General features: G+C 38.1%; 1 protein-coding gene across 5 annotated transcripts in view; it reads left to right on the top strand.

The window, feature by feature from the left end:
- Nucleotides 1–13,654, top strand: part of MSH3 (mutS homolog 3) — a 187,935-nt gene that overhangs the window by 2,358 nt on the left and 171,923 nt on the right. For all 5 annotated transcript variants that reach the window (XM_008711037.2, XM_008711036.2, XM_040622135.1 and 2 more), the window contains exons 2-7: nucleotides 80–200; nucleotides 4,999–5,219; nucleotides 8,594–8,809; nucleotides 10,660–10,776; nucleotides 11,169–11,286; nucleotides 13,294–13,439. In XM_008711037.2, the coding sequence (XP_008709259.2) occupies nucleotides 80–200; nucleotides 4,999–5,219; nucleotides 8,594–8,809; nucleotides 10,660–10,776; nucleotides 11,169–11,286; nucleotides 13,294–13,439 (939 nt within the window). The remainder of the gene's footprint in view (nucleotides 1–79; nucleotides 201–4,998; nucleotides 5,220–8,593; nucleotides 8,810–10,659; nucleotides 10,777–11,168; nucleotides 11,287–13,293; nucleotides 13,440–13,654) is intronic.

The raw sequence follows: 13,654 nt of genomic DNA, 5'->3' as shown, positions 1-13,654 counted from the left end.
TAATTCAGAAGTAAGGTTTAAATTATTTCGCATACATCAAGTTTTGAGATAAGAGATAACACATCATTTTCTAATATAGGTTGCAGAAATTGGCAGCAATAAAAAGAGACCACTGGAGAGTGATGGGCCTGTTCAAAAGAAAGCAAAGAAAGTCCAAGAAAAGGAAGGAAGAAGTGATTCAATAATGTCTGGGAACTCTGGTGAGTCTTAGGGCAATGATCGTTCATTCTCACTAGTCGTGGCACTGATACTGTTCTCTAGAGAGCGGAAGAGGTTATCGGAGAGTTGTGCCATTTTTTTCCTTTATGGAGAAAGGTCCCCACTGGGCTTGAGTAGAGTGGCCCCTCCATAAGTGGTGGTGTGAGTAGGGGTTTGGGGTTGAGGACGTAGAGCTGGAGTTCTGCAATTTGGCTGTAGTTCTCCCCATTTTTTCTTTAATGCCTCATAGCTAATTTTCATCCTGATTATAAAGTAAAACATTCTTGTTATAAAAATTTCAAACAGTACAGAAATGTAGAAGATAGACAATGAAAGACCCCATAATCCTTCCCTTTTTGTGAGGCCTTTTGGTAATTTTAGGTTTAGCTAAATTTAGCTACTGAATATTTTTCCAGGTTTCTCTGTTTATACACATCTGTATGTACACACAAAGACCCACAAATTACTTTGTAATAATAGAGCTGGCCCTTGAATAACATGGGGGTGAGGGGCACTGATGCCCTGCACAGTTGAAAATCCATGTAGAACTTTCTGACTCCCCAAAACTTAACTACTAATAGCCTACTATTTTTTTTTTTTTTTTAAAGATTTTATTTATTTATTTGACAGAGAGAGACAGCCAGCGAGAGAGGGAACACAAGCAGGGGGAGTGGGAGAGGAAGAAGCAGGCTCATAGCGGAGGAGCCTGATGTGGGGCTCGATCCCAGAACGCCGGGATCACGCCCTGAGCCGAAGGCAGACGCTTAACCGCTGTGCCACCCAGGTGCCCCCTAATAGCCTACTATTGATAGGAAACCATGCTGATAACATAAATAGTTGATTAACATGTATTTTGTATGTTATATATATTATATACCATATTTTTACAATGAAGTAAGCTAGAGGAAAGAAAATGTTAAAATCATAAGGAAGAGAAAATACATTTGCAGTAGCTTACTGTATTTATTGAAAAAAAATCCCCAAGTAAGTGGACCCGTGTAGTTTAAACCGTGTTGTTTAAGGGTCAACTGTATTTTGTAAGTTGTATTATACTGTATGGACTAATTCACAGTTATCACTTTCTACTTAACAGAATGTTTTGAACAGTTTTCAATGTCAGGCATGTAAATCTGCCCTGTCCTTTTTTAGCATGGAAGTGCTCTTTCTGTATGCTGGAAGTCTTTGGATAAAACCACCATTCCTGAGCTCGTGGATTTCTAGAGGTGGTGTTGGATTTATAGATGGATTTATAGTTGTTTAGTTCTTCAGAGAATTTGTTAGAAGGGATAACAGAAAATGCTTCTTTCTTCATTATTCCCAGAAAATTAGGGAGAGAATGAGATAAAAGGAAAGCAAAAAAAAAAGTCTCAATTCAGTGGATCAGGCATGTAAGATATCTATCCTTCCCCAAAAGGTAAACTTTAGATTTAGGGTCAACATGAAAGCCTTAGTATGAAATAACTCTAGAAATGGAGATGTGTGCTTAAAGAGAATAATAAATCTGATAATACCCTTTACTTTTGTCAAGAAGGCAATTGACTTAGAATGTTTTGAAGTAAGACTTTTTGTGACTTCTTAATAATGGTGCTCAGGAGAAAGGGAAAGGAGCAGCTGTCAGTGCAGCCCCCTTCATTTGTTTTCCAGTCTTATTTCTCCTTGTGCTTCATTTTGAATCAGTTCTCCTGCTACATTTTCAAAGTCAGCGATCTTTTTTTCTGTGGTCCTTATATTGGCCATAAATCTCATTCAGTAAAATGTTCATCTCAGGTATTATACATTTCATCTTTAGAAGTTCTACTTTGTTCTTTTAAAAGAAATCACCTTTTTCTCTCTGTGAATTATATCTCAGTAAAGCTGTTACCAAAAACAAAACCCCAAAATCCAAATCTTCCATTTTGCTTCTCTTTATGTTCGTGTTTTTCTTTACATTTTGGTTATGTGGAACATATTTATAATATGTTTTCATGTCCATATCTGGTAATTCTCTCATCTCTGTCATTTCTGGGTCTGTATCTCTTGACTGTTCCTTCCTGCTTTTTTCATGTCTAGTAAGTAATTGTTTGGATCATAGGTACTTTGAATTCTGTGTTATTACGTGTTGGGTTTTGTGTTTCCTTAAAGAATGTTGGACTTTGTTCTGGCATGCAGTTAAATTCTTTGTGGTTCAGTTTGATCTTTTTAAGGATTGTTTTTAAATTTTGGAAGAGAAGGTTAGTTCTGTCCCTAGGGTTTGATTTTTCTAGAGTTGGGAAAGGAATGCACAGTAGCAGTAGCATATTATTATATAGTATTTCTGCCACGTGGAAAAAAATGGACATTAACAACCTCTAGAACATAGGTAATAAAATAAAAAGACATAGGTAATAGTGAAATGTAGTAACAGTTTTAAAAAATGATGAGGTTTGAGTATTGCCTTTGTTTTTAATACAATTTGATTGTAAGTTTACGTAATCTAATTTGTAATCATGGCTGTGTTTGACAACTGGCTCACAAAATTCTTAAAGTTTTTTTTTTTTTTTTAAGATTTTATTTATTTATTTGACAGAGAGAGAGACAGCCAGTGAGAGAGGAAACACAGGCAGGGGGAGCAGGAGAGGAAGAAGCAGGCTCCCAGCGGATGAGCCTGATGTGGGGCTCGATCCCAGGACTCTGGGATCACGCCCTGAGCCAAAGGCAGACGCTTAACGACTGAGCCACCCAGGCGCCCCCAAAATTCTTAAAGTTTTAACAGTTGCCTCTAGTAAGCCAATATCAACTGGCTTCATCCAGCACACCACTGGTCTTTCTCTGTGAGCTAGTTTGATTTCCTCATAGCTTGAGTCTCCAAGGATGAGCACCCTGAGAGTAAGACAGAAGCTATATTGACTCTTAAGATCTAGCTTCAGAAGGTAACATAACTTGCGCTGTTGGTCGAGTTAGTTACAAGGTCTGCCTTTGTTCAAAGGGAGGGAACATCGATCCCACCTCTCAGTGTAGGAGTGTTGATATCACATTGTAGGAAGAGCAAATGGGATGGGATATATGTATATTTGGCCTTCTTTGATAGAAATCTCCTACATGGGTCAAAATTCAGAGTCGACTTTTTATGTTATTAATATTCTTGTGTTACAGATAAACATAATATAGAACTATCTCAGAAGTATTTTGATAAATACAAATATTCATTATCTTAATGCTTATAGTATAGTGCTACTTAAGCAAGCATTATTGTAATGTTGTATAAACAAATTCAGACTTTTATGAGTACAATCCCAAGATTTGTAAACTACCTCCATCCCGGGAAAGTGTTTTAATATCCATAGGAGGGAAGTCCTTGTATAGTATACACACCTATAGAATACTTTTGAAGAGGGGAGAGTAATTTGAAAGAGATTCAGATACACATTATTCCAGCTACAAGATTAGCTGGAGATAAGGTACAATTTACATGTGAAAAGAGGTTTAAATGTAAGTATAAAAATATATAATTAAATATAACTATGAAAAGTTTTGAACTCTTAGGAATGGACAAAACACAACTCTTGCCCTCAGAGTTTTGTTTTGTTTTGTTTTCTTTGCTTTAATAGGAAAGGTAAAAGGTGATAAAAGCAGTCCTTTTTCATTATATTTAATAGTGCCTAATAGTATTATCCTAAAGTGAAAGATAATGTATTCCGGCATATAGTAGATAGTAGACAGTAAATGATAGTTTTCTTTCTTTTATGGATTGCTTGCTTATGAATAATTGCCAGAGGGCAGACTCTGATAACTGCCGTGGAGAAATGTGATCTTGTTATAGGAACACAGACAAAAGATGATTTTAAGCCAGGGGAGTTAGCAAGAGTTTCATGGAAAAGTAGTTTTGAAAGGGGTCTTGAAGAATGAGTTTGATTTTTGACATGGAAATTGGGGTAAAGGACGTTTCAGGGAAAAAGAATAGCGTTGAGTAAAGCTGTGGAGGCAGGAAAGCGGGTATATTGGGGCAGGGTGGTTATCTGCCCTCCTTGGTGAAGCCCTGGGGTCAGTATCTCTAGGTCTTTTCCATTAAGCTGATCAGTTTCCCTGGTCTGGAGTCTTCCCTGCTCTGGCCGGAGCGGGGAGCTCTGGCTGCCCGTGCTCTGAGAGCTCATGAGGAAGACGCCGGGTTTCTCAGTCTATAGTAAGCCCCTATTCCCATTATTCCTCTGGCTCAGGCACAGTACTCCATCTAAGCTATGCGTGTCTTACTTTTTCCAGAGAAACCTCCAGTTCTCTGCTGAGGTGGAGGAAGCACAGCTGGCCCTTGAGCTTGGAGTGGTTTAGGGGTCTAGGGATCAACTTGTTTTGAACCAGTCGTCTTTATTTCAGAACCTCCCTTTATTACCTATTCTACCGCTGTCCTGATTTCTCAGCCTTAAGCATTTTGTGTTGTAAATGGTATTGGTTCTTCGTTTTCTTCACTACTGGTTTAGAATTTAGTTTTCAGGTGTGCTAAATTGGTTATTATTCACCTATTTTTCCTTCTACTTTCAGATTTTTTGTTTCACCTGTCACCTCCTTTTCTCCTTATGTGCTTATATCTAAAAAAAAAAAAGAAAAAGAAAAAGAAAAAAACCCTACTGTAGTTTGTAATGGGGTTTTAGGACCAAGTGAAATTACATGTGTGTTTCAGTATGCTGTCTTTACCCTAAACACAAATGTTTCTTTATTTCCTTATCACTTTGTAGTTAGAGTCATTGCTTTAGTGAGAAGCTCCCTCTTTAAAAATCCTACCTTGCTTATGAATTGACATAATGAGAACAAAATACCATTGTTATATTTTCTTCTGATTTGCTAACTTAGAGCCAAAGAAATCTCTGAGGACCAAGAGTGTTTTAAAGTCTCTGGAAAAATTGAAAGAATTCTGCTGCGATTCTGCCCTTCCTCAAAAGAGAGTCCAGACAGAACCTCCTCAGAAGAGATTTGCAGTTCTACCAAAATGTACTGATTTTGATGATATCAATCATCTACGTGCAAAGAAGGCAGTTTCTTGCGAAGATTCCAAATCTCGTATTAGTCAAAAGGTATGTGTTCTGTAGATGAATATCCAGTTTCTCAGATCAGTAGGTTCTGAGGTGCCATTAGGTTCTGTGGGTTCACACAAGGTAGTGGTTCCTAAACTCGGCTAATCATCCAAATTAGCTGCGGGAGCTTTTGCATTTTAGCTTATTTATTTTTTTAAGTCCAGGGAGATTCTGATTTACTGTGTATTCACGAGGGAAGAATTGGTTTGTATTAAAACAGAACAAAACAAAAGCCTCCCAGGTGATTCTGATGTATAGCCTGGGTTAGGAATCATTGGCTTGGGGGGATTCTTACAAATGAATACAAGCACAAGTTTTATAATCCTCCTTACAGTTACCATGATGGAAAGTCGTAGACAGCATATATGGGTTTTGAGGCTTTTAGTTGAAAACTTGGTGATATAAAATAAGTTTGAAGGCAAACCGAATATATATGGCTCTTTACTTCCACTGTTATATGATATATTAATGTTTTTCAGCATTGCAAAATCAGGGAATTTAACTTTTGTTCCGTCATTAACATCTACAATTCAGAGCAGTGGTTCTCAGCCCTGCTTTAAATTAGAATCACCTGGAGAACTTAAACTGATAACAAAAACTTTTCTTCAGAATCATACTTTGCAAGGAACTGAGTATGAATGTTGTTTAAAAGCCCTCATTTTAATGTGTAGCCATGGTTGAGAGCCATTGAATTAGAGAAATCGTTCCCTTTTTTTTTTTTTGAGTCATTTAAATGAAAAGCTATGAATTTTTAAAAAGCTATGGACCGAAAGCTGTGGGTTTTTAATCAGAAAAATACGCACACCAACATAATTTTGTATGTAATTTTCAGAAGTTTATACTCCTTCCCACAAAATCCAGGTTTGTGAACTCCTCCTTCCTCCAGCTGAGATCCATTGACTTATCGTAGGTCATCAGGAAAAAAGATGTTTTTGTTTTTATTTTTAATCTCTTTTAATACTTAGAAACCGTTCACCTGAGTGTGGTGGTCATAAAATAGAGATATCAAAACGTTTGTCTGTTAAAGCTCACTTTATTAATTGGAGAGTTTATCCTAGGGCTTCATGAAAGCTAGTTTACTATTCCTTTATACATAAAATGACCACTTTGGTATTTCTGATTCACAGCACATTAGAAGTCACCAGTTAAAAGGGACACCTAGAAGTGTAGTACATGGACATCATTACAGGAGATAGCTGACTGATGGCATGGAAGGACACAGATGACTGATAAAAAGCTGCTAAGTGAAATTAAATGGCCAGGGTCTAATGTCTAGTATCATTAGTGTGGGAGTCAACAACCCCATAAGTCTTGATAGGTTTTGAAATTCCCATTTTAACATTCTGGGAAGTATTTCCACCCAAATGGTTAAAAAAAAAAAGCTTAATACTCAAATATTCAGATTGACTTGTTAGTATACATTTTTTTCTGCATGCCTACTCTCATTCCATATGTGAGTAAAGCATAAAGTAAGAACTTTTTCCCCCCTAGGTAATGTATTTTCTTCAAGTATGGATTAAGTGTTACAATATGTAGTATTCCTGGATTTTACATAAAAGGCATGGAAACAAATGAGATCCATCAAAGTTAAAAGCAAATGTATTCTCTCATCTGATACATTTACCTGCTTTTCTGTTGCACCACCTCCCCACACCTCACATCTCATTGCTGATCTTTGGAAATTTGCTGGGCTACACTATTCACATAATTTACATCTCTACTTACTATTTCAGCTAGGCCAAATTTTTTTTTTTTTTAAGATTTTATTCACTTGAGAGAGAGAGCACAAGCAGGGGGAGTGGCAGGCAGGGGGAGAAGCAGGCTCCCTGCTGAGCAGGAAGCCTGACATGGAGATCATGACCTGCTGAAGGCAGATGCTTAACCATCTGAGCCACCTAGGCACCCCTCAGCTAAGCCAGATTTTTAAACACAACTGTAAAGTACGTGTTGCTGGGTTTTCCCTTGGACCAAGGTCCTCTCCTTTGGCCATATAGGACATTTCTTTTTTTTTCTTCTCTTCCCCTGCTGATCGCTAGTCTTTTTTTTTTTTAAGATTTATTTATTTGAGTGGGGGAGGGGCAGAGGGAGAGGGAAGGAGAGAGTCTTAGGCAGACTCTCTGCCGAGTGCAGAGCCCAGAGCCCCATGCAGGGCTCCCTCCCAGGACCCTGAGATCATGACCTGAGCCGAAATCAAGAGTCAGACGCTGAAACGACTGAGCCACCCAGGCACCCCAGATCATTAGTCTTTTAAAGATTATTTATTTATTTTTTTAGTAATCTTTACACCCAACATGGGGTTCGAACCCATGACCACAAGACCAAGAATTGCACGGTTTTCTCACTGAGCCAGCCAGACACCCCTGATCACTAGTCTTTTAGGCTATCTCTCTCTATTTTTTTTGAAGATTTTGTTTATTTATTTGACAGAGTGAGCCAGAGAGCACAAGTGGGCAGGGGGAACAGCAGAGGGAGAGGGAGAAGAAGACTCCCCATGGAGCAGGGAGCTCAGTCCCAGGACCCTGAGGTTATGACCTGAGCCAAAGGCAGATGCTTAACTGACTGAACCACCCAGGCACCCCTTTTAGGCCATATTTTTAATTCAAGGCATAGCTAATAAATTTTTAGGTGATGGCAGTGACACCGTGACAGCTAGGAGTCGGATTTATCCTACAAATTTGTCTCATTTTACTTTTTATATAAATAAGTCTCACAAGCAAGGAATTTGCCCAAAGCTTTAAATTGGAATTAGTTATGGTTTTCACACCTGCAGGGAAGGCTAGCAGGAATAGTAATGTTGAAATATGACCTTGTGCTTTATACTTTGCGAAAGCTCTGTCATATCTCTTTACCAAAAAAAATCATGCTTCTTTCTTGTAATCAAGATTTGTGGAATGTACTGTCTTTTAGACTGCGTTTGGAAATTTGAAACATTAAGTGTAGGTTTAGCTGATGTCATGCTTATTGAAAGTGGTTTTACCTACTGTTGAGAGAGAGACATTCATGCCTGCTCACTTTTTGTGCCTTACACATCTAGGAATAATTAAGGAAAGGAAAAATGTTAATTACGATAGATTTAATAAAATAAAATTTAAAAGGAGGTGTATAAAACTTTAAAGTGTTTAGGCTTTTAAAATTTGCTTAAATAATTATACAATAGTTTAGTTTGGCTTTTTTTTTTTTTTTTTTTAAGTCTTTGACTCTGAAAAAAATTTCAAACCTGCAAAAATGTTTACCTGGATATACTATGTATTCCTGTAAACTTTCACTTAGATTCACCAATTGTTAGGTTTGTGCCAAATTTGCATTCTCTCTCTTTCTGAAAACTATTATTACGGTTAATACTTTTTAAACTATGAAAATCTTTCGGTTGCCAGGATAAGGCACTTTCTGATCTCAGTCCTTTTGGATCATCACACACGGGGAATGACAATTTACAGAAAACTTCTGATCCTAAACCATCTAACAAACGGACCAAAAGCATCTATACACCTTTAGAATTACAATACATAGAACTGAAGCAGCAGCAGAAAGATGCAATTTTGTGTGTGGAATGTGGATATAAATATAGATTCTTTGGGGAAGATGCAGAGGTAAGCTATTTTTTCAAACACCGTTTCATGTTTCTCTTGTCCAGCCTTAAATATTTTCCGAGTTTTTGGTTTCATTTTATGACTTTATAAGAGAGCCAGTGTGATCAGTTGCCTTTTTTTTTTTTTTTTAAAGATTTATTTATTTGACAGAGATAGAGACAGCCAGCGAGAGAGGGAACACAAGCAGGGGGAGTGGGAGGGGAAGAAGCAGGCTCATAGCGGAGGAGCCTGATGTGGGGCTCGATCCCACAACGCCGGGATCACGCCCTGAGCCGAAGGCAGATGCTTAACCACTGTGCCACCCAGGCGCCCCTGATCAGTTGCCTTTTAAAATGCTGTCATTTAAAGTAAAAACTATAAATAAGCACAGATGAACTTGGGGAGTGCTAGGCCAGTGGGGGACCCCTTATGGAATGTCATGCCTATTCTCATGGTTCTTATCCGGTAACTTTCATCCATTGCAAGGCGATTGGATGAATCAGATAGTGAATGAACCATAATCATGTGAATATTTATGTTTCCTGATGAAGACTCAAGTAGGAAAAAATTTTCAGATGGCCTGTTTACTCTGAGTTTATAAATTTTGATAGCTTGAAAGGTAGTTACATCCCAGTGGAAGAGCACATCAACTTCCAGCACCTGCAGAAGGTGTTTGAAGTCTTACAGTCTCTTTGTATGTCAGTCATCTTGCTCTGTTAGGCTAAGTTGATATTGTATTTAATTTTGAAGTATTTGATGTAGGCCGAAGTTAAGGTTGGAAGTGAATATGAGTATTTAGTGGGCAGGTTTAGGGAAGGCATTGCTGATAATGTTCTGTTGGAGTCCTGCGTGATTGTGATGATGCCACAATTTTAGGTCTATATCATCAGACATCAGACGTCATCAGAGAGTGATGAAGCGGCACAGCTAGCATTTACGTCATGGATGGGAAGTAAAGACTTAGCCAGCTTTTCTTCCGGTTTTTAAAATCCTGTTGTGGCATGAAAGTGGTAGTCTTTAGGTGGTATCATGCTGTGTTTGGTGTTGTGAAGGTAGACTTTGAAGCAGAGTCAGCATGTTTCCTGAGGACAGGAACAGATACATAGTTGGCATCATATAGGTAAAGGGGTAAAAGGAAATGTCGTTCTCTCCCCTTCTCTCCAGGTCTAGTGGTAAATTTAGCCTTACTGCAGTAAAGGCTGATGTCTTCTGGCCCTTCAGTGAGGAACTAATACAGTTCAGAGATGGGTAGGGCAGGGGAGTGAGAATGTTGGAATGAGAGTTCCATGACTCCAGTAGGCAATATCTGAGCCATCGTGCTTTCCAGAAGGTAGCTGGGAGTTAGGTGGTGTTGCCCGGTTCTGCATTCCAGCATTTTTTTATGCATTGTGCATTAGCTAACTGGACCAGGGGGTTCTCTTCTCACTTCCTCAAAGATGCCCTCTGTTCAAGTAGCTTCAGAATTTATGTATGGTAGTATCTACTAATTTTCAGTATTTGCATGTGCTTTGTTGCAAATTCTTACTCTTATAGTCTCACACTCTGTGCATTAAATAGTCCTTGTGCAGGGAAAGCTCAGCACTTTAAGGTTTTGATAGATCTAGGGGCATAGAAGACCTGTCATATTTTTCCATGTCGTTTATAGATACAGACGTTGGCCCTGAGGTTAGGTCATGGGAACTGCCAAAAATAGATTAAATGATAGGCTTCTACATGGGGAATGTCTTTTAAACTTTTTATTGATATACCACACAGAGAAGTGTACAGATCTTAAGTGTATACCTTGATGGATTTTTAGCAAAGTGAGCGAACACCACATAGAGACTCTTGAAAGAGAAATTTATTGATAACTCTCTTTTTAAATTTTTTAGATTGCAGCCCGGGAGCTCAATATTTATTGCCATTTAGATCACAACTTTATGACAGCAAGCATACCTACTCACAGACTGTTTGTTCACGTACGCCGCCTCGTGGCAAAGGGATATAAGGTCAGCTTTGGCTTTGACTTGCACAAACGGGGGATTGGATTCCCTTCCGGAGAGTGAAAACATGTTCTGTAAGGTGGTAGGTTGTAATTGGAATTGGGCCTTTGGGAAATGAAAGTGTGTCACAATTATTAGCATTATTTCTTCATGAGATTTTAGTGTACTAGAATTTTAAGGTAAACTAAAAAAGCCCCTCTGTGCTAGAGAGTGTTTCTTAGTGATTTATCCATACTTACAAGCTCCTTGAATGCTTACTACTTAAGCCCTACATCTGGACCTTGTGAACACATGTGTTTATTTTACATGTTTCAAAATGAACCTTTTAAAGTCTTCAAATGTGTTTCTTTGAAACAATTTCCATCAGGTTTGATATTCAGTATTTATTTTTGTTGAAGGTGGGAGTCGTGAAGCAGACGGAAACTGCAGCATTAAAGGCCGTCGGGGACAACAGAAGTTCCCTGTTTTCCCGGAAATTGACTGCTCTTTATACGAAATCTACACTTATTGGAGAAGATATCCTTTTCGAATAGGAATTTTTTTCCTTAAATGTTACAAAGGCTTTGTTTTAAATAACATTTTCATTTAACTCTTCTTGGAATGGGTACCTTTCTGATGAGAAGAGGCGTTCGGGTTACCTTGACATTTGATTGGTGCACTAGTGAAGAGGGAAGTGTTGGTAGTGGCTGGAAAAAAAGCATTTTCAAATGCAGTTATGAAAGGAGAGTTATCATACTTGAAGAGCAAAAAAAGAGAGCCTGGTGAAAGATCATAGCTGGTCGGCAACTGATTTGAGTTGCATCTTCCTTAGACTGGGCAACGGGTAGGTGCTTAGGGCCTATAGGCTCCTCTGGACCTTCCTGATGTAAGACCCGAAGAAACAGCTTACTAACTTCAGGATGTGAAAAGAAAACTACAAAGTTAGCACAGAGTTAACTGCTTATAAGGATAATAGTGGGTCATCCTCATTAATTGTTAGCTTCAAAAAAAATTTATTTATTTTTTATTTTTATTTCTTATAATTTTTTTAGAAAGAGAGCTGGGGGGAGGGGCAGAGGAGAGAGAGTCTTACGCAGACTCCGTGCTGAGCACATAGCCCGACATGGGGCTCTATCTCATGACCCTTAGATCATGACCTGAGCTGAAATCAAGAGTTGGATGCTTAACCCACTACACCACCCAGGCGCCCCCAAAATTTTATTATTTTTGAAAATAGGTTGTAGGTGAAGCTTTCACGCTGTGTAAGACTCCTCAGTGTGCACAGTGATTGCTCCCCAATTTTATGGTTATTCATAAATTCAAATGAATTACTTGAAGCAAAATGATTCTAATAGCAAAATCATAAAATTCTATTTTTTAAAAACCAGGGGCACCTGGGTGGCTCAGTCGTTTAAGCATCTGATTCTTGATTTAGGCTTAGGTCATGATCTCAGGTCGTGAAATTGAGCCCTGTGTCAGGCTCTGTGTTGGCCTTGGAGCCTGCTTAAGATTCCCTCTCTCCTCCCCCTGCCACCCCCACCTCTAAAAAAAATAAAAATAAAAAAAACCTAAATAACTGTATATGAAATGGGACAAAAGTGCATTTTAAAATGTTTTCTATGTGATGGGGTCAGGTCTCAGAATAAAAAAAAATGTAGGGATAAGGTCTTAAAAGATACTGTGTGAAAGCAATATTTCTTTTATAGTTTATTATAAACCAGCTTTTTTAGAAACCTGCTTAGCTTCTACCCAAATTATGAAGACCATTTTGTTCTAATAATACCATGAATAGGAATAGCTATTACTCAGAGAAGACCCCAAACCATTAACAGTTCTGTGCTGTTCTAAGCTGATCAGGCTGTAAGAACCTGGTAATTTTATCACTTCTTTTGCCTGAACTTGAGTCTTTTATTGAAGCCTGCTCCTAAACCGGTACACCTCCCTGCTTCTCTTTTGCTGTTGCTATAGCTCTTACCTGCTGATGCCTACGTCGGTGGTTTTCTGATTGACTTCTGAAAACGTCCCAAATCAGCATTTATCCCTGAGAATTTAATTAACAGGCTCACTACAAATACATACACACATACACGCATTATATTTCTGTTTTCTTTGGTTTTCTTTTTTCATGTGTTTTAAAAATTCTCTTGCTATTTTTGAGAGCTTTAGGCACTTTAAAGGAGGAAAGTAATTCACACTATTTTAGTGTATTCATACTTTGAGTTGTGGAATTAAGCATTATGGGATTGTTAAAGATTCAAGTCTTAGCATTATCCAAGTAAAGAAGATTAATATTTGAGCTTCCACGAGGCTACTCTCCTAGGCCCTTTGGGAAGTGAAAAGATAATAGTTGTCTGTCCTTACAAGCCTCATATCTTAGGGAAGATAAGGCATGTAGCTATGATCAGAGTAAATCAGAAGAATGAAGGGTGTATGGAAGATTTTGCGCAGAGCAAAAATGTCTGGGAAAATGAACCATTATTTTGAAGGAGAAAGCAGTTAATATTCACGAGAATGTAGCATATAATTTTCTTTAATGATTATTACATGTGAACCCTTTAGTCAAGGTGGATGATGCTGTAAATGTTGATGAGATAATCACTGATAGTTCTACCAGCTTTCTTCTGTGTATCTGTGAAATTAAGGAAAATATTAAGGACAAAAAAAAGGGGAACATTTTCATTGGAATCGTGGTGAGTACTTTGTAGGTAAAGACGGATGATAGATGTTCATGGTATCTCTGTGAGTACTTATGTATGGTTTACAATGAGACTATCTGATGAAGTATGCCCTTAAGTAATTGTACTAGAAAAACATTTTCCTTATAATTTTATATGTTAAATCACTAGTTAAAATGTTCTCATATGGCTACTTGGCACTCTTGTGCTATGGAGACATCCAGGTAGTT

Source organism: Ursus maritimus, unplaced genomic scaffold, assembly GCF_017311325.1.
Source record: "Ursus maritimus isolate PB19 unplaced genomic scaffold, ASM1731132v1 scaffold_5, whole genome shotgun sequence".
NCBI lineage: Eukaryota > Metazoa > Chordata > Mammalia > Carnivora > Ursidae > Ursus > Ursus maritimus.
This window is presented reverse-complemented; position numbering and strand designations above follow the sequence as displayed.